The following is a 19,215-nucleotide window of genomic DNA, read 5'->3' on the forward strand; positions in this document are numbered from 1 at the left end:
GGAGTAGAGCTGGATCAAAATTTGAACACTTAATTAAGGGAAGATACTCTAGAATTCATAAAGGATTATTAATATAAAGGATTTCAGTTCAATGTCACTGGCCAAATATTTAGATAGAAAATAGGTTACTTTTTAAATAGTTAAAAAAATATCTATGAGAAATACCCATAACCCCTCTGAGTTCCTGTCATAATTCACTATGAAAGGATGGAAAAAGCAAGGGTAAAGCACGAAGCTTGAAACTTTAGTCACATACTCCAAAAAACAGGTTAAATAATGGTGAGCAACTAGCAACTGAGAGCCAAGAAAACCATAAAGAAACCACTGAAGGTATAGACATAGTACATATAGCCAAGAAACATCAAGAATTTCCTTCTTGAAATTAAAAAAAAAAAAAAAAATCAGGATATTAATCCAGCACATTATAATGTACTTAAGTACGGTTCTACCCTAAAGCTAGAAAAAGAAGACTAAATGACTTATTTCTTTTTAAAAAACCATCCCTGGGTGGCGCAGCGGTTTAGCGCCTGCCTTTGGCCCAGGGCGCGATCCTGGAGACCCGGGATCAAATCCCACGTCGGGCTCCCGGTGCATGGAGCCTGCTTCTCCCTCTGCCTGTGTCTCTCTCTCTGTGTGTGACTATCATAAATAAAAAACAAACAAACAAACAAACAAAAAAAAACCAGGGTAAAATATACATAACAAAATACTTACCATTCCAACCATTTTTCAATATACAGTTCAGTGGAATTAAGTACACTATATTTTATAACCACCACTCTTATCCATTTCCAGAACTTTTCATCATTCCCAACAGAAACTATCCATGAAATACTAACTCCCTATTCCCTCCCCCTAGTAACCTCCTTCTACTTTGAGTCCCTACGAACTTGCTTATTCTAGGTACTTCACTTTAAGTGGAATCATGTAGTATCTGTCCTATTGTAAATGACTTTTTAATATCCCTTGTAAATCCACTAAAAAACCTTTGGATCTGCTTTATGTGCTGTAAGAAATCACTTACTGCTGTTTTAAAAAAAATTTGAGGTTCTAGTATAGTGAACATTAAGTATTTATTGCTATTTTTTTTAATCATCTTGATTTCAATCTTATGCCATAAATGGAAGGAACTCTTACCATGTATAGTAGGGAACAGGCTGGTACAGAGATTGTGGTACAGATTTTTATCCTGACTCATTTCAAACACTTTCTCCCACTCCTTCACAGTCATTTGGTTCTTAATGCTCTCAGCAGTCTGTTCCTCATCTCGGAGTTCTTTCCCTCCAAACTGAAGGGTGGAGGACAAAGGAAAATACACTTGCATGAAAACAAAGGAAAGTGATACAGAGCTTCATTATAAACAAACAAACAAAAACCAGCCTGGGATTTCAACTTCAGAATCTGTTGACTACAAAGGTTTAAAAAAAAAAAAAAAAAAATCCCCCAAACTAGTAAGATCTAAGTTAATCGAGATACTTTACAGTTTGTTCTCTCCAGTGAATTAAAAACAAAAAAGCTACCACTGTTTTATATTGCTATCTAAATGAATCTGAATGCTCAAGAGATGAGCCATAAGAAAATGTTAATCACTGATATGAACATGCAGTAACAGAATATTACATTCACCCATCTTCTTCCAATACTGGACTATTTTCCAAACTTTTTCTCATTGCTTTCCCATTAGGATGCAGACACAAGCTCTACACAACTATAATGCCAGGAATCCATCACTCACAGAAAAAGCAAATTAGTTTACTTCCCAGATTACTAAATTTTTCTATTTGTATTTTCTCCAGGAGCATGAAAGAAGAACTGTGGTAATTAAAAAATTTTATCATGGATAATTTATATCAATGCTCTTAAAGCACTGATCTCTTAAACATGAAAACAGGCTTTTCTTCAAGGTCAGGAAGACATGAAAAGATTTGGTTTTAAAATTAAAGAATCAGGGACGCCTGGGTGGCTCAGTTGGTTAAGTGTCTGCTTTTAGCTCAGGTTAACGATCTCTGGGTCCTGGGAATTGAGCTCGGCATGGAGTCCCTGCTCAGTGGGGAATCTGCTTCTACCTCTCCTTCTGCCCTTTGCTCATGTTCTTCTTGCAAATAGATATAATCTTAAAAACAAAAAACAAAACACACACACACACACACACACACAAAACACAAACCCTAAAGAATCAACCCACCCTCCAACCCTGCCACCATTAACACTGGCTAGATAACTCAGTACTTTCAGAAGCCTATATTGTGACTGTTGCAGAGGAGGTCATTCTATTAAAGACTCACCCTTGGGTTGGTGGGTGCAACACAACAGGCAAGAAAGACCAGCCTGTATGAAAGGTCCCTAACACCAAGAGCCCGGAGTCCTCGAATGCCTTCTGTCTCATATCCATCAACACCACTTACACGGGAATTAGTTTCTGCACGCGCTCCTGAAAGAATGATAGTTTGTTTCACAGCTCAAACACCAAAGGTGCTGAGAATCAAAATTGTTCAAATAAACAAAACCTATAAATCCAAATATTTAATTTAGGCCTTGAAATTTTTCAGAACAGTATTTTTTGTAGCAAAATCAATTTGTCTCTATCTTATACTTTCCTTGCTCACCCTGATGGGTAGCCAAAAACAAGACAATGAAGATTCTAGAAGCTGAATGTTCTGTTTTCAGGTAATGAGAATTTGTTAAATTTGAGCTGAAGATTACTGACCTGGTATGCTAAGCTTAGAGACATCAGGCACAACAATTAGAGTCCCTGTAAAGTCACACTTGTCACCAGCTTGAGCTGACTCCACAGCTTCAGCTCTCAAGATCACTTCTAAACTTCGGGGGATACTCCCTCGAGGAAGCTCAGCTTGAGTCTCTTGAATACGAACCTATAACAATGGCCAAGGAGAAAAGATTATTTTTCAAATGCCATATAATCTAAATTAATGCCAGAAATATTGACATATTCCAAACTCTTACCATTTGCACTTTTGACAATTGCCAAACTTCATCTTAAAAATTTTCTATGCTAAAACTCCTTCCAATTTGGTAAGAGATGACATTTACTTAAAGACTTCACCTTTAGGGGTAGATGGGTGGCTCAGGCAGTTAAGTGTCTAACTCCTGATTTCAGCTCAGGGTCATGAGACTGAGCCCCATACTGGGCTCTGCACTCAGCCCAGAGTCTGCTTGTCCCCCATCCTCTGCTCCTCCCCCCATTTTCACTCGATTTCTCTCAAATAAATAAAATCTTTGAAATAAAAAACACAAAGAAACCCCCTTCACTTTTAGTACATTTATCACAATGAGCACTGAGTTAATATATGGAACTGCTAGAGCACTATATTATATACCTGAAACTATAATACTGTATGTTAACTATACTGAAATCAATAAAAAAGATAAAAACTTCACTTTTACTCTTATTAAAGAAATGTTTTCTTACTTACTTTCTCAAACTATGTAAAGATCTATTCTTTTTTGTTTTTTAAGATTTTATTTATTCATGAGAGACACGGGGGGGGGAGGGAGAGAGGGAGAGAGAGAGAGAGAGAGAGAGAGAGAGAGAGACAGGCAGAGGGAGAAGCAGGCTCCATGCAGGGAGCCCGATGCGGGACTCCAGGATCACGCCCTGGGCCGAAGGCAGGTGCTAAAACTAAAACCACTGAACCACCCAGGGATCCCTAAAGATCTATTCTGTTCCATCTTCCACTAAATTTTCAGGGAAATCTTATGGAAAATTTCACATTATACATGCCACTTCAACACTACTGTTAACATTACTTAGATACACACATATCTTTACTGTATTATTTGAAAGATATTATAAAAATCAAGATATTTCACTTCTAATTATTTTCATACTCATCTCCTAGAAGACCATCTGCTACGTAAACATGGTATCATTACCACAGCAAGACAAATAAGATCTGCTACTATCTAGTACATCCTTAAATTTCCTCAATTGTGAAGTGTCCTTCATTACAACTGTTTTTTGTATTTTTTACAAACTAAGGCCCAATCTAGATTTACACTTCGTATTTGATTGTTATATCATGTTTTTTTTTTTTTTTTTCAAATATAAAGCACCTCTTACCCAAAGTTGTTGGCAGAGTATGTGATTCATATAAACTAAGTCCCAGATTGATATTAAAACACTAAGGAGGGATCCCTGGAGGCGCAGCGGTTTAGTGCCTGCCTTTAGCCCAGGGCGTGATCCTGGAGTCCCAGGATCAAGTCCCGTTATCAGGCTCCCTGCTACATGGAGCCTGCTTCTCCCTCTGCCTGTGTCTCTGCTTCTCTCTCTGTCTCTCATGAATAAATAAATAAAATCTTAAAAAAAAATAAAAACATAAAATAAAACACTAAGGATGAAAAACCGAAGCTAATATTAATTATTTTAAGCTGGTACTCATTCTCCCATACTTGAATGCTTGAGCTGCTGCAACTTTTCTTTTCCTTTGCCTATCACAGATTTACTAAGTTCTGTGGGGACCTCAGATGGGCTCCACCCACAATCTTCATTCTTACTGCTATCTCCCAACTCTTGCCTAGGTAACTACAAGTGCCTAATTGTTAGTCTCTTATTATACACTACACACCAATGTCCCATTAATCTTCCTTTAAAAAAGAAAAGTTCACATCTCCTGAAAATACCTTCCCCTTATTTATCAAGATAGATCCAAATTTCCCAGCCTGACATTTTTAAGGCTTGGAGTACCTCACACCTCACACCAAATCATCCCTCAGATGATCTTCCATTTCAATCATGATAATCATCACTGCTATCAACAAACATGTTGGGGCACCTGGGTGACTCACTGGTTGAGCATCTGTTTTTTGCTCAGGTCATGATCCTGGGGTCCTGGGATTGATTCCCATATCAGGTTCCCCACAGGAAGCCTGCTTCTCCCCCTGCCTATGTCTCTGCCTCTCTCTGTGTCTCTCAGGAATAAATAAATAAAATATTTAAAACAAACAAGCAAACAAAGATGTACATTTCTGCTTGTCCTTTTATTCATGCCTTCCTCTCTAACCACCAACACGAGGTCTTAACAAGTTTCCACTTCTTCAAAGTTTTCTTAACACTAGTTCACCATCATCATCATCTTATGTTTATTATCTATTCTCTGATAAATATATTTTGTCACAGTCTGAAGGAGCTTCCAATCCAAGTTATTAAAGGTCAAAACACATTTATATATTGATCATTGAAATTTGTATTAAGAGTTTTGGGCTTAAATCTATAGTTATACATAATGATTCTCAACTTACATGCTTAACATCATCTAAATAAGCTTATAATAACTTCAAGTGCCTAGAGGTGAATTATTAGCATATACTGAACCTGAACTAAACAGACATTAATAACTACCTTTTGAGAGGTCCCTGGGTTGCTCAGTGGGTTAAGCATCTGCTTTCAGCTTAGGTCATGATCCCAGGGTCCTGGGATGGAGTACTGCATTGGGTTCCCTGCTCAGTGGAAAGTCTGCTTCTCCCTCTGACCCTCCCCCCACTTGTACGCTCTTTCTCTCTCTCAAGTAAATAAATAAAATCTTTAAAAATAAATAAATACCTTTTGAAAATCCACAAATCTTGATTTATTTGTGTCCAGCAAGAATCTCCTTCTGTTGGCACAAACTGGATTTCGGCAGATATTTGGTTGTGTGTATTTGAACTGCTGTTCTACATCCTTGATTACTGTCTGACAGTCCAAGCATAGGAATGTTCCACTCACAAGCTCTGGGTGAACGGGGTGAGTCCGTACTACCTGCCCACTGATTCGAGTCAGTAAACCAATTCTGGATGAGGTGAGTTCTCGAATTCTATTTAAAAACAGATGTCCCATTAGTAAATATTCATTTCTAACTTAAGAAATGTTTTCATTTTAATGAGAGGGTATTTAAGGATAAATTTATGCTAAAACAAAAAAACAGCAAAAAAAAAAAGAGAGAGAGAAAGAACTCGTTGGACTCTTCTCCAAGAATGATTTAGTCAATGCGACCATTTCTAAATTACAGTGTATATGCATTCACAGCAAAAAACATCAATATGAAAAACTAAATGACACCAAAGAAATTGTAATTATAAAACATATGATCCCATTTTATTCTATATGCAAACGTTTTTTGCCTACCTACAATTTCTAAATAATCATGTATTAGTTTCATAGCAAAGTTATCATAGGAAAGAAATGGCATACTCAGAAGTTGGAAACATTTCCTTTACCTCACAAATTCATTTTATATTAAATAACTTAGCAATTTTTCAAGTAATTTCAGAAGTTTAAGTCTTTAAAATATCACTTCAATTTCTTTCTTTCTTTTTTTTTTAAGAGTTTATTTGAGAGAGAAGACAGCACAAGCAGGGAGAGGCAGAGGGACAAGCAGACTCTTCGCTGAGTGGAGAGCCTGATGGAGGGCTCAATCCCAGAACCCTAATCATGTCGAAGCCGAAGTCTTCGGTGCATGGAGCCTCCTTCTCCCTCTGCCTGTGTCTTTGCCTCTCTCTCTCTCTCTCTCTCTCTCTCTCATGAATAAATAAATAAAATCTTAACTAACTGCTGAAAGGAAAAAATGTTTTAAGTCATGCCATTTAAGCTGTCAAAAATTTCCAAAGATTCATCAATTTCTGTGACTGTTTTCAGTTTTTATATTTTCTCACTTTATTTTTTTCCCAATGTCCCCTGAAAGCTATCCTGAAATTTGACAATCCCCAGAAATGGCTTTATTTAACTTCCCATTTGATCTCCCTGGAAAAATGTATTTCTCCAAAATCAAACTTTCTAGATAAATGAACCTAACTCTTTATACATATAAGACTAAACCTCCTGAGTTTTTTAATCATTAATTGATGCCTATACTGTTTGGTGAATTCCTGCTTTTTCAAAGAAGGCTTTCTTACTTGTGTCTGGTAGGCAGGTCTTGGAATGCAACATAAAAATCCTTGGCAAGAGGAATCTCTTTTCGGTCTTTGACAAAAGTTTTTAAGGCCCGACATAGGTAAGGGTAAACTCTGAAAAGCAAACAAATGAACAAAAATCACATGACATCTTCAAGAGACCTACCAAGGCCCCCTTTATGTTTCATGTTAGACTAAACAATTTCATCTGGCTATAACCAACCCTTAACTATACAGGACACCTCTATTTGCCTAGTCTAGGGTTATGAGCCTCTTCCAATCCTCTCCTATTACCCCACAGATCTAAGACAACAGAAACACGAAGATGAAATGCTATACCCAAAAATCCACTATCTTTAAAAAATCATTTAGCACCCACACTGCAGGTCACTCTTATGTCCAAGATTCAACAATCTAGGTGGTTTACGATCCAACAAGACAGTCTCCCATACTAGTCTCTGGCCTGGTATATTCTTTTAGGTTTAATTCTTGATTGATAAGAAATGGATGAGGGGAGAAATTTGTGTGCTCAAGACATGGAGCACATTGGCAGAAACATTTCACTTGACTGGTTAGACTGAAGTGTCTTGATAGAAGTTCCTAGCAGTTGCTGCAGCTTGATTTAAGCAGTGGGATTTGGAAAGCTTCTGAAAAATGAGCTACTTTCAGCAGACAGAACTGCTACATGGCCTGTGTATGAGGTATGGGTACGGGTGTTTCTACCACCAGCCTGGATTTTCTATCTCCTTCTCACTTGTCAATACAGCTCTTCCTGCTGTGTACTATCTCAATAAACCCTGCTGCTTATCCCACAACCATTCTTGATGATCAGATATGATTAGAAACATTGAAACAAGTCTTCTATCTCTCAGTTCACCAAGTAAAGGAATAGGGCTGTCTTTCCTTACTCCTGGGTCTTCATTTCTCTTTCCCAACTGTACATAATGTTTATTTTAACCTGGTTTTATTTATACAGATTGTCACATTTATTTAATCCAAGTGCGGACAAAGATTTGCATAAAAAGATATTTTTTATTTTATACAGCAATTAAAAATTAAATGAAAGCCTACGTTATTAATGTCTAGTTTCTGCCCAAAGAAATACCAGCTATCGGGACGCCTGGGTGGCTCATCAGTTAAGCGTCTGCCTTTGGCCCAGGGCATGGTCCTGGAGTCCCAGGATTGAGTCCCACCACACTGGGCTCCCTGCATGGAGCCCACTTCTCTCTCTGCCTGTGTCTCTGCCTCTCTCTCGGTCTCTCATGAATAAATAAACAAAATCTTTAAAAAAGAAAAGAAGGGGATCCCTGGGTGGCGCAGCTGTTTGGCGCCTGCCTTTGGCCCACGGCGCGATCCTGGAGACCCAGGATCGAAGCTCACGTCGGGCTCCCGGTGCATGGAGCCTGCTTCTCCCTCTGCCTGTGTCTCTGCCTCTCTCTCTCTGTATGACTATCATAAATAAATAAAAATAAAAATAAAAAAAAAGAAAAGAAATACCAGCTATTAAAATATTTTCAAGAGATTTTATATGACATGGAACAGTATGTTATACTGTTAAGTGAAAAGACCAGAGACTACATCCACAGCATGATCTCAATAGTTACATATACTCAGAAATACAATGAAATGTGCTAGAATATCCTTGGGAAACTCCACATTTGCAGACCTGCTAATGATGGTTATCTATGGATGGTGGGAATATATACGTAATCCCACTATCCATAGTTATGTATGTATTCCCTCTACTTATGTCTACTTTCTAAATTTCCTATAATATACACATTACTTTTATAATCAGAAAAAGATTAAACTTTAAGAACGGTATCATTACTTTAAAGACACCCCTGATCATGAACAGGATCCACACACCTTCTCAAAACACCTACTCCTGGGGGCAAAGGAAAGGATCAAATGAATGACACAGTAATAGCACTGAATGCCTGAAAGTAAGCAATCCTCTGGAAATTTGGGAAAACTACATAGAAAAAAGGTTTTCAACATTTGCATGTGAAAAATATTCAGGTACACAAAGGTCTAAATTAGTGCAGAGCAATACTAAAATAACCACTGGTTCTATCAAAGGGTCTCTGAGACAGCTGCCCTTCTGCCTCCCAAATGAACAAACCCAGTCCAAGAAAAGCTGGATTCACAGGCTTCATATCTATTTAAAGTAAAGAAGATTAATATGCCATACCTATAGAACTCTTCTTGAATGGTGGTAGAAAGTTGTTGGTTAAATTGCTCCAGGTCCACAAAACTCACAACCAATGTGTTTCTCTCAGGACGGATGAGCTCCTCTGCTAACTGCAAGTACTTAATTTCTCCATCACTGTTCTGGAACCTGCAGATACATGCAAGTCAGATTAAATTTAAGAATTAGGTGGTAAAGGGACGCCTGAGTGGCTCAGTGGTTGAGTGTCTGCCTTTGGCACAGGGCGTGATCCCTATCTCGAATTGCTCCCTGGGGAGCCTGCTTGTCCCTCTGCCTATGTCTCTGCTCCTCTCATGAATAAATAAATACAATTCTAAAAAAAAAAAAAAAAAAAAAAAAAGAATTTTTAGGTGGTTAAAAAAAAATAATCTAAATGCCTCATAATTCAGTGTATTGGTTAAAAACTATCAGTTTTAGGGTCAGACAGGCTAATTTTACTAATTATATAACTTGGGGCAAGTTATCTGGTTTCCTCCCTATTAGAGAAATAAAAATAAATTAGGACATTGCTTTATCTCATTAGATTACTGTGAAGTTTTTTTTTTTTTTTTTTTAAGATTTTATTTATTTGAAGGAGAGAGAGAGAGGGAACATGAGTAGGGGGAGGGGCAGAGGAACTAGCAGATTCCCCTGCTGAGCAGGGAACCCACTGCAGGGCAGATGCAGGGCCAGAGATGCAAGGCTTGTCCCCAGGCCCCCTGGGCCTATGACCTGAGCTAAAGGCAGATGCTTATGCTTAACTGATTGAGCCACCCAGGTGCCTCTACTCTGAAGTTTAAAGAAGAATGTCTGTAAAATGCTTTGCAGCAAGCCCAGAACACAGAAAAATGTGGGCTTCAGGTTTTAATCTGCATTTCTTAATTTAATATTTTGTAATAAAAATGCCAACTATTTTAAAATTATTGTTACATATAATTAAGATTGGAAAATATTAAAACAAGAAATGCAGTTTAAATATAGTTATATACTGGACATCTACCTGCAAAGCATTATGCCCTAGATACTTAAAGCTAAAAATGATGGTGTCACTCCTGACCTAGGACTGACACTCTCTTGAGAGACATTCCTACTACAGAGAGGTTAACAAGACAATCTAAATGCCCATGACGGGACGCCTGGGTGGCTCAGTGGTTGAGCACCTGCCTTTGGCTCAGGGCGTGATTCAGGGATCCAGGATTGAGTCCCGCATCGGGCTCCTTGCATGGAGCCTGCTTCTCCCTCCGCCTAGGTCTCTGCCCCTCTCTCTCTGTCCCTCATGAATAAATACATAAAATCTTTAAAATAAATAAATCAATAAACGTCCATGACAACTGGGTAAAGAAAATGTATACACATACAACAGAACAGTACTCAGCCTTAAAAGGGAAAGTCTACTGTATGTGTCAACAAAGATGAACTCTGAGGATATTACACTAAATAAGCCATTCACAGAAAGACAAATACCGTATGATCCTACCTGAATGAGGTATCTAAAATAGTCAAATTCATATAGTCAAAGTGGAATGGGGACAGGTGGCTGGCTTAGTTGGTAGAGCATGCGACTCTTGATCTCAGGGTCAGGAGTTCAAGTCCCAGGTTGGGTGCAGAGCTTACATTAAATAAATAGATCGACAGAGACAGCAGAATGGTAGTTGCCTGAGGCTAGAGCAAAGGAGGAGATGTGGAGGTCCTAATAAATAGGCATAAAGTTTCATCCAAATGAGACCGAATAAGTCTTAAGAGATCCACTGTGTAACATTGTACTTAAAGTCAATGATAATATATTGTACAGCTAAAAATTTAAGAGGGTAGATCTCATGTTAAGTGAGATTATGTATTTTATTGTTTTTCACAATAAAATAAAGGGGAAAAAAGGAAGAGGTACAAGAAATGTGCTGTGGGATTATAAACTAATTCTGCTCTAGGAGAACACACAGAAACGCCTCAAGCATTTCAAAAGGGACAGTGGAATTCAGCCTTGAAAGACATTTAGAATTTGAAAGAAAGCAAAAAACAACAACAAAATCACCAAAAAAAAAAAAATCCCAGTAGTGGTTAGACTGGCTGGCTATAGGTGTTGATAAATAAGTGGCAATGTCAGAAAAGGTATAGGAAGAAGGATGGTGGCAGGCTGCTTGTGGGATGAAACTGGGAAGAGGAGCTGTGAAGAATTTGGGACTTTATTCCATAAACAAGGGCAAATCAGAGTTGGAATTTTGAGGGCAAGTTAACATTCCCCGCCTTCCCCAAATACAGTGATTATTTGTCCTATTTATCATTATCCCTAGCACCTAGCTGTATGGTACTGCAAGGCAGTGAAAACAATTATATTCTTTGTTAAGATGAAACATTAATTGAGGACCTATGTAGTATGGTGTGACAGCCAGGTGGGGTTAAGGATGAGATTTACATTCAAGACAAAGAGGCTGACAGGTAGATATAGCAAGTTACACCAGAGATAACGGAAAATGGCGCCTTAGGAGCCTAAGGGAAGAAAGGATTGATGTTGCCTTAAAGGTTTATAGGGTTTGGGGCAGCTCCGGTGGCTCAGTGGTTTAGCACTGCCTTCAGCCCAGGGCGTGATCCTGGGGACCTGGGATCAAGTCCTGTGTTGGGCTTCCTGCATGGAGCCTGCCTCTCTATCTCCCATGAATAAACAAATAAAATCTTAAAAAAAAAAAAAAAAAAGCTTATAGGGTTTGACAAAGGAAGTCTGAGTCTGTAGCTAGGCTTTGAAAGATAAATAGCTGTCCGGCAGAGATAGGGAACGTAAATTAAATTATTGTTTTAAATATATCAGAATCTTGGGGCACCTGGGTGGCTCAATGGTTGAGTGTCTGCCTTCAGCTCAGGGTGTTTGTTATCCTGGGGTCCCGGGATCCAGTCCCACATGAGTCCTGATGGGAGCCTGCTTCTCCCTCTGCCTATGTTTCTGCCTCTCTTTGCGATTCTCATGAATAAATAAAGAAAAACTTCAAAAAAAAAAAAAACATAAATAAATATATCAGGATATATCAGGATCTCTTAAGACAGAATTATTCACAATAGTAAAAATGTGGGGAAAAAAAAAACAAACCAAGCGTCCATGAACGAACGGACAGGAAGGGGTACAGGCACACAGTGAAACACTACTCACCCTTAAAAAGAGATTCTGACCCATGCTGTATAGGGGGATGAATCTTGAGGATGTTACAGCGGTAAGTGCAATAAGCTGGTCACAAAAGAACAAATACGGTACGACTCCAAGCAGACCAGGCGACCAGAACAGTGAAATTCATCTGAACTACGGGGGATGAAGGAAGGCTGCCAGGTGCTGGGGGCAGGGTGGGGGGAACGGGGAGCGACGGTTTAGGGGTCGCAGAGTGTCAACTTTTGGGAAGCCCAGGAGTTGCCGCGAGGGCCGGCGCCGATCCACCCAAGGGCTGCTTGACAAGCTCCACGTACGCCCTTAACGCCACTCAACTCTACTCTTAAAAAAAAGTTAGCTGGGAAGTTTTGTAGGTCGATGTAACATAACATGTAACATCCATGTCACGCATGTCTTACAATTTAAAAAAAAAAAAAAAAAAAAAAAGGAGGACTTCATAAGACATTCGGAAGTCCACAGTCTCAGGAAAAAAGAAGTGATGCATCTGCACTAAGAAACCCAAGGGGCGGCAGCGGCAGGAAGGAGGGCCCAGGAGCCTGGGAGGCCCTGGGAGGTGCGCGTAGAGGGAGGGGGACGCGAGGAAGGAGCGCGCCCCCGACGCTTTCGGGCGGGCCCGGGTCCCCGCGAGCGTCCTCTCCGCGCACGGCTCCCCAGCACGGCAGCGGCCTGGCCGTCGGGTGCCCTCGGGGCCGAGCCTGCCACCTACCCTGCGCGCCCCGGGGTCCGCCGAGGTGCCCCGGGGTCCAACGAGGTGCCCCGGGGTCCGCCGAGGCGCCCAGGGCCCGCTGAAGTGCCCCAGGGTCCGCCGAGGTGCCCCAGGGCCCGCCGAGGCGCCCAGGGCCGACGGGGCCGCCGGCCTTACGGGCGGGGACGGCAGAAGGACGGGACCCAGGCGCTCGGGGGGGGGGGGGGGCGGGGGTCTCTACTCCCGTCGGCCGCGCCCCCCCCCCCCACGCCCGCCCGGGGAACGGGGCTCCGGAAGTGGGGACGGCGGCCCGGGGAAGTTCCGCGAGGAAGGGGCGCGCGCCGACTTACTCCTCCAGGAAATCCAGGAAGAGCTTCTGGCACTTCTCGGCCACCTCGTCGCGGACTTCCTGGCGCTGGCTGCCGGCGCCCGGCTCCGCCGCCGCCCCGAGGTCCATGGCCGCCGGCGCCGAGGGGCCTCAGCCCGCACGCTCCTCAGCCAGCGGTCGCTTCCCCGCAGACGCTGCCGCTCGGCGCGCGCCCCCGGCGGCGGCCGCGACCAATCGTGGCGCGAGAGCTCGCGGGTTTCGCGCCAAACCTGCCCAATGAGCGCGGCTTCTCCCTCGGCCCCGCCCCCGGAGCCGGGATTTCGCGCCAAATGCAAAGACCGGGAGGAAGCCCCGCGGGCTCGGCCTTTGCGCCTGCGCGGTGCGGCCGGCGGCCGGCAGCTTGGTTTCTGGCGCAGCTTAGGAGGTTGCGTCGGGATTCACGTGGATTTCCAGGTGTTCTTCAAGTCGTTTCACTGATACCCATTGAGCAGTAGACATAAGGCTCCGTGGAAGAGAAAAATGAGTAAGATCCAGACCTGCCCGAGCTGTGTGTTTGGAGGAAATCGTAAATCACCGGTTGCAACTGTCCAGGAGCCCGAAGAGATGTGTCAAGTCACCAGGGAGCAGGGGTCGCAGAGTCACTGTGGCTGGGGCCGACCCGAGGAAATCAGCGAGGTTTCTGTCGTTGATGGACTCCTCCCTTGAATGCAACTGTTGGTTTAGGTCCTCTGGATTTTCTTTACTCTCTCTGGCCATCTTTCCCCGACTTCGTTCCTCTTGCTTTTTCTCCTCTTTGGCCGTTCTTGGGTAGCCTCTGGAGCTGCTTCTCCAGTGAGTCCCTTAAGTGCCTGGTCCCAGAGCCCTTCTTTCTCCCAAAGAAGCTGTCTTGGGGGGCCCTCTTCTTTCCTGTTGTCGTGGGATCACTGGCCTAGCCTGGTCAGGAAGGAATTCTCGAGAGGTTTTACGGCGCAGCTTAGCAAGTGCATTTAAGTAGCACCGGGGTAGGACCCATAGGCTGGAAGAGCTGCACCTTTGCTGCATGAAACTGGTGGTTATAAGCTTAATGTTCAAGGGGCAGGGGACATGCAGGAAGTACTAGATCATAAATATTTTCTTCAAATTTCGGCTCATAAAACTACTTTCGCAAGATTTCTCCGGTGCTTACTCAGCTTGAATATTAACTATTGGCGAGATGTACAGGCAGTTGAGATAGCAAAGGCTTAGGGTTCCACACCAAGGGCCAAGAAAGAATTCTTGAGACACCTTTGGTGCAAAAAAATGATTTTATCAAGGCACAGGGACGGGATCCAGGAGGAGAAAAAGCTGCACTGGGGTCATGAGGAGTGGCCCATTATATACTTTCAAGATGGGAGGGAGTTGGGGGTGGTGTAACCCTACCAGGTATTTTGGAAACAAGATTTCCTTGTTCCAGATCCTGCTGGGTCTAGCTATTCGTAGGAAAGGTCATTTATTACTGTTCAGTAAAAACTCCGTTGTGAGACCCTTCAAGTTGTATATTGGTGGATCATATACCTGGGGGGGATGATTGCCAACGTGTATCGTGGCAGGTAGAAATAAAGGAGGTTTCCAAAGGAATTTTTTTATGTTAAAGTAGACTTACAGGATCCTAGGGGCTGGGCCAAGATTACCTATTGATGGGCAGCCCGGGTGGTGCGGTTTAGTGCCACCTGCAGCCCGGGCATGATCCTAGAGACCCTGGATCGAGTCCCACATCAGGCTCTCTGCATGGAGCCTGCTTCTCCCTCTGCCTGTGTCTTTGCCTCTCATTCTCTCTCTGTGTCTCTATGAATAAATAAATAAAATATATAAAAAAAAAGATTACCTGTTGCTCTTAGCAAAGTATTAACACTGAGGGAGTTGAGTCCCTACAGTTGAGCCTGTTTTAAGGACTTGTCAATGGGCTGTAGGTACTAAGGAAATTGAATAATTTTTCTTCTGCCTTTATTTCCCACATCAGCAGTCATCAGATCCTTTTAAGAATCTAGCAACCTGCATCTCTCTGATCCTTATCAGAATTAAGGAAGCAGTAGGGCAGCGGTTTGGTGCCTGCCTTTGGCCCCGGGGCGCGATCCTGGAGACCCGGGATCGAATCCCACGTCGGGCTTCCGGTGCATGGAGCCTGCTTCTCCCTCTGCCTGTGTCTCTGCCTTTGTCTCTCTCTCTCTGTGTGACTATCATAAATAAGTAAAAATTAAAAATATATATATATATATTAAGGAGGCAGTAGGTCAGCTTTTTGGGCTAAATGTGAAAGTTTTCCTGCTTTTATCCCTCATCACCATTGCTTCTAGGTGCTGATGACACCTACTTTATGTGTCACCAACCAGTACTCTTTCATGGGCCTGCAAGAGATTAAGAGAAACTTTGACCACTTCCATTTCTTGAGATTTCTGCACATGAAAAAAATGTTTTCTTAATGCCAAACAGGGTGACAGAAGTTACAGTAATTTCTTTAACACCCCTATGCACATATAAATACACTCTTCACAGAATACAAGGTTTAACAAAAAGGCTCATTGCTGATGTACTGCGGTATATCTAAGATTGTATGTATTACCTTATTTGAAGGGGATGGGAACCCTTGTAGCCCTGTATTCCTCAGCTCTTCACAAACTCCAGATTCTGGATATCACCACTTGTATGGAACCTCAAACTCGGTATGCTACTGGACAGTCACAACCCTCATACTACTAAAAATTGATCCAGGAGGGATGCCTGGGTAGCTCAGTGGTTGAGGCTCAGGTCATGATCCTGATTCCGGGTTCCTGGGATCGAGTCCTGCATCATGCTCCCAGCAAAAAGCCTGCTTCTCCTTCTGCCTGTGTCTCTGCCTCTCTCTGTGTGTCTCTCATGAATTAAGAAATAAAATCTAAAAAAAAAAAAAAAAAAAAGAATGGATCCAGGAGATACCCACGAGCAGTTTACTGGCCTGATTTGGTCTCTTCCTCTCTAAGGTCTCATCTTTCTTTCCCATTTTTCCTTCCTGCCCTCTTTCTCTTCTATCCTTAGGGTCGATTTCTCAGAACTTTAGTCTCATACACAGAAGGGAAAAAGCAAGGAAAAAGTACAGAGTTCCAAGCTAGTTTGGAGCTATGCCCACTGAGAAAATTGGGATTTCTTCTTCTCAGCTCTCCAAACCTCACAGGTTTTCCCTTCCTCCCTCAGACATGCACCTGTGGCCCAGCATAATAGATGAGGTATCCAAGTGAGGGTTGTGGGGATACTTTCCATAGCAGGAAGAGGGTGTGGGTTAAGAAGCCTCTCTCTGCTATATCTCAGAGAGTCTTATGCCTCTGTGTATGTGTGCGTGTGTGTGTGTGTTTGTGTGTAGGGTTGAGACTGCTATTCTTAGAAAGGCCTGCTTGCAAGGTTGGCCTTTGGCTGGCATTTAGGAACTTGACTGGTAAAAGTTCCCTACACTGATAAGACACTTTCCCTAAATGATAAAGATGGCTCACTCTGTCTAAAATGTTTGTGCAAACAATGTGGTTTATGCTTCATCTGTTCTAAGAGTCTGGAATCTTGATATGCTAGTTAGAGGGTGCCTATGTGACCAGATCCCAGTAAAAACTCTGGGCTTCTCTAATGCACTTCCTGATAAATAGCATGATGTGTGTTGTCACAGATGCTTCAGTGCAATTAAATGCATTCCATATATCTCCAGAGGAAGAAGACTCTAGACTGCTTGTTTGGTCTCCTTTGGACTGCACCATGTGTCTTTTCTCTTTGCTGATTTTATTTTCTATCCTTTTGCTGTAATAAATGATAGCTGTGAGTACAGTTATATGCTGAGTCCTATGAACCCTCCTAGCAAATTATTGAATTTAGCAAATTATAGAAACTGAGGATGGTTTTGTGGATCCCCAACACTATATATATACACACACATAAAAGAGAATTTTAAACATACACAAATGTAGACAGAACAGTATAATGGACTTCCATTATATAGCCCCAGTAACTCTCAACATATGGCCATTCCTGGTCCAGCAACAGAGCTCTCTGCTTTTCCTTCTCCATTATTTCTATTATCTTTAAAAAAATCTATTTTAGAATGGTCTTAGATTTATTAAAAGTTGTACAAGATAGTACAGAGTTCTCTATATTGCATGCCCATTTTTCCCTATTAGTAGCATCTTACTATACGACATTTATCACAACTGAAGAATCAACTTTGGCACATACCATTAGCTAAACTCCATACCTGACTTGGATTTTGGTAGTTTTCCCCTAATGTCCTTTTACTCTTCCAGGATTCCAGCCAGGATACCACATTAAGTTGCGTTGTCATGTCTCCTTGGTCTCCTCTGGTCTGTAAGAATTATTTAGACTTTGGTTTTGATGACATAGATTTTTTTTTTTAATTTTTATTTATTTGTGATAGTCACAGAGAGAGAGAGAGAGAGGCAGAGACACAGGCAGAGGGAGAAGCAGGCTCCATGCACCGGGAGCCCGACGTGGGATTCGATCCCGGGTCTCCAGGATCGCGCCCTGGGCCAAAGGCAGGCGCCAAACCGCTGCGCCACCCAGGGATCCCGACATAGATGGTTTTGAGGTATACTGCTCAGGTATTTTGCAAAACATACCTCAATTGGGATTTGTCTGATATTTTTCTCATGATTAAACAATGGTTATGAGTTTTGGGAGGAAGACCACACAGGTAAAGTATGGTTCTTACCACTCCCTTACAATTTCGAAGCAAATCCTAGATAATCATATCATTCCCTATGCAAACATTTCAGAATGAATCTCTAAAACATACAGGCTATTGGAATGTTACTCAGTCATTAAAAACGAATGAGATCTTGCTATTTGTGACAACATGAATGAACCCAGGGAATATTTATCCTAAATAAAATAAATCAAGCAAAGACACATACCCTATGATTTCACTTATATGTGGGATCTAAAAAACAAATGAACAAACAGAAATAGAATCATACAGATGTTGCCAGAGGGGAAGGAGGTGGAGGATGGGTGAAATCAGTGAAGGGGATCAAGAGGTACAGACTTCTGCTACAAATAGATCATGGTGATGAACTTTCGTACAGCATAGGGAATATACTCAATGAGATTGTAATAACATATGATGACAGATGGTGACTGCGCATATCACGGTGAGCACTGAGTAACATATAGAGTTGAGTCACTGTGTTGAACACTTGAAACTAATACAACATTGTACGTCAACTATATTTCAATAAGAAAGGGCTATTTTCCCAGAGACGTATCTTTGGCTGGGAAAGAACCTTCCTTCACACAGCTGTAGCAGTGCAGATTAATGATGCTGATTCTTTTCAATCAAGCTGTAATATTTTCCTGAATTACCAACACATTACCTTACTTTGCATCAAGCTAGCAGATTAAACTTTGATATGATTTATTTTAGCTGGGGTGCAATATTCAATAAGATATTTATCAAACATACTATGAGGTATTTTTTCCAGATATAGCCAGCCCCATCTTATAAAAATATTTAATATATCCTACTGTTTATTAACAAAATAAGAAAATTTTATGCTAGCGACTGAATTTTTAGTTTTCAAAGTTTTTAGCAGTACTTGATGAAATGCCTTTTAATCATTTGCTTTTCTTTTCAATTACCTACATATGAGAAGTTTGATCATGATGTCTATCAAAAATAGCGGTGAAGGCAGTAGGAATGATCACAGTTTTTATCTATTTTTATATGGTACTTTTTAAATTTTCCTGAAAGCTAAATATCAGAATTATAGATACACACAGTTACTGAAAAAATATTTAAAACCTTTCATCATACTTCTTACTTCATAATTTATTTAAACTATACCTTACAGTATATTATTATAAATTAAAAGAATGAGAAACCACATGTACCTTTACTCTTGTTTTTATAGCTGTTATAAAAATGGATACATTAGTCACATTGTATCTGCGTTATTTTAATATTGACTTGACTGCTTTTAATCATCACCTTT

The 19,215-nt window shown here is 41.3% G+C and overlaps 1 protein-coding gene across 1 annotated transcript in view; it reads right to left on the minus strand.

Moving 5' to 3' along the window:
• The window catches only part of MCM6 (minichromosome maintenance complex component 6), a 33,191-nt gene extending 19,765 nt beyond the window's left edge, over positions 1–13,426 (minus strand). The window contains exons 1-7 of the mRNA XM_038565094.1: positions 13,260–13,426; positions 9,080–9,226; positions 6,889–6,999; positions 5,561–5,810; positions 2,708–2,873; positions 2,286–2,431; positions 1,138–1,288 (exon numbers count right to left, since the gene is read on the minus strand). Coding sequence (XP_038421022.1) covers positions 1,138–1,288; positions 2,286–2,431; positions 2,708–2,873; positions 5,561–5,810; positions 6,889–6,999; positions 9,080–9,226; positions 13,260–13,366 — 1,078 coding nt within the window. The 5' untranslated portion in view covers positions 13,367–13,426. The remainder of the gene's footprint in view (positions 1–1,137; positions 1,289–2,285; positions 2,432–2,707; positions 2,874–5,560; positions 5,811–6,888; positions 7,000–9,079; positions 9,227–13,259) is intronic.
• Between the last annotated feature and the right edge of the window lie 5,789 nt (positions 13,427–19,215).

This window comes from Canis lupus, chromosome 19 (assembly GCF_011100685.1).
Source record: "Canis lupus familiaris isolate Mischka breed German Shepherd chromosome 19, alternate assembly UU_Cfam_GSD_1.0, whole genome shotgun sequence".
In the NCBI taxonomy this organism is placed as follows: Eukaryota; Metazoa; Chordata; class Mammalia; order Carnivora; family Canidae; genus Canis; species Canis lupus.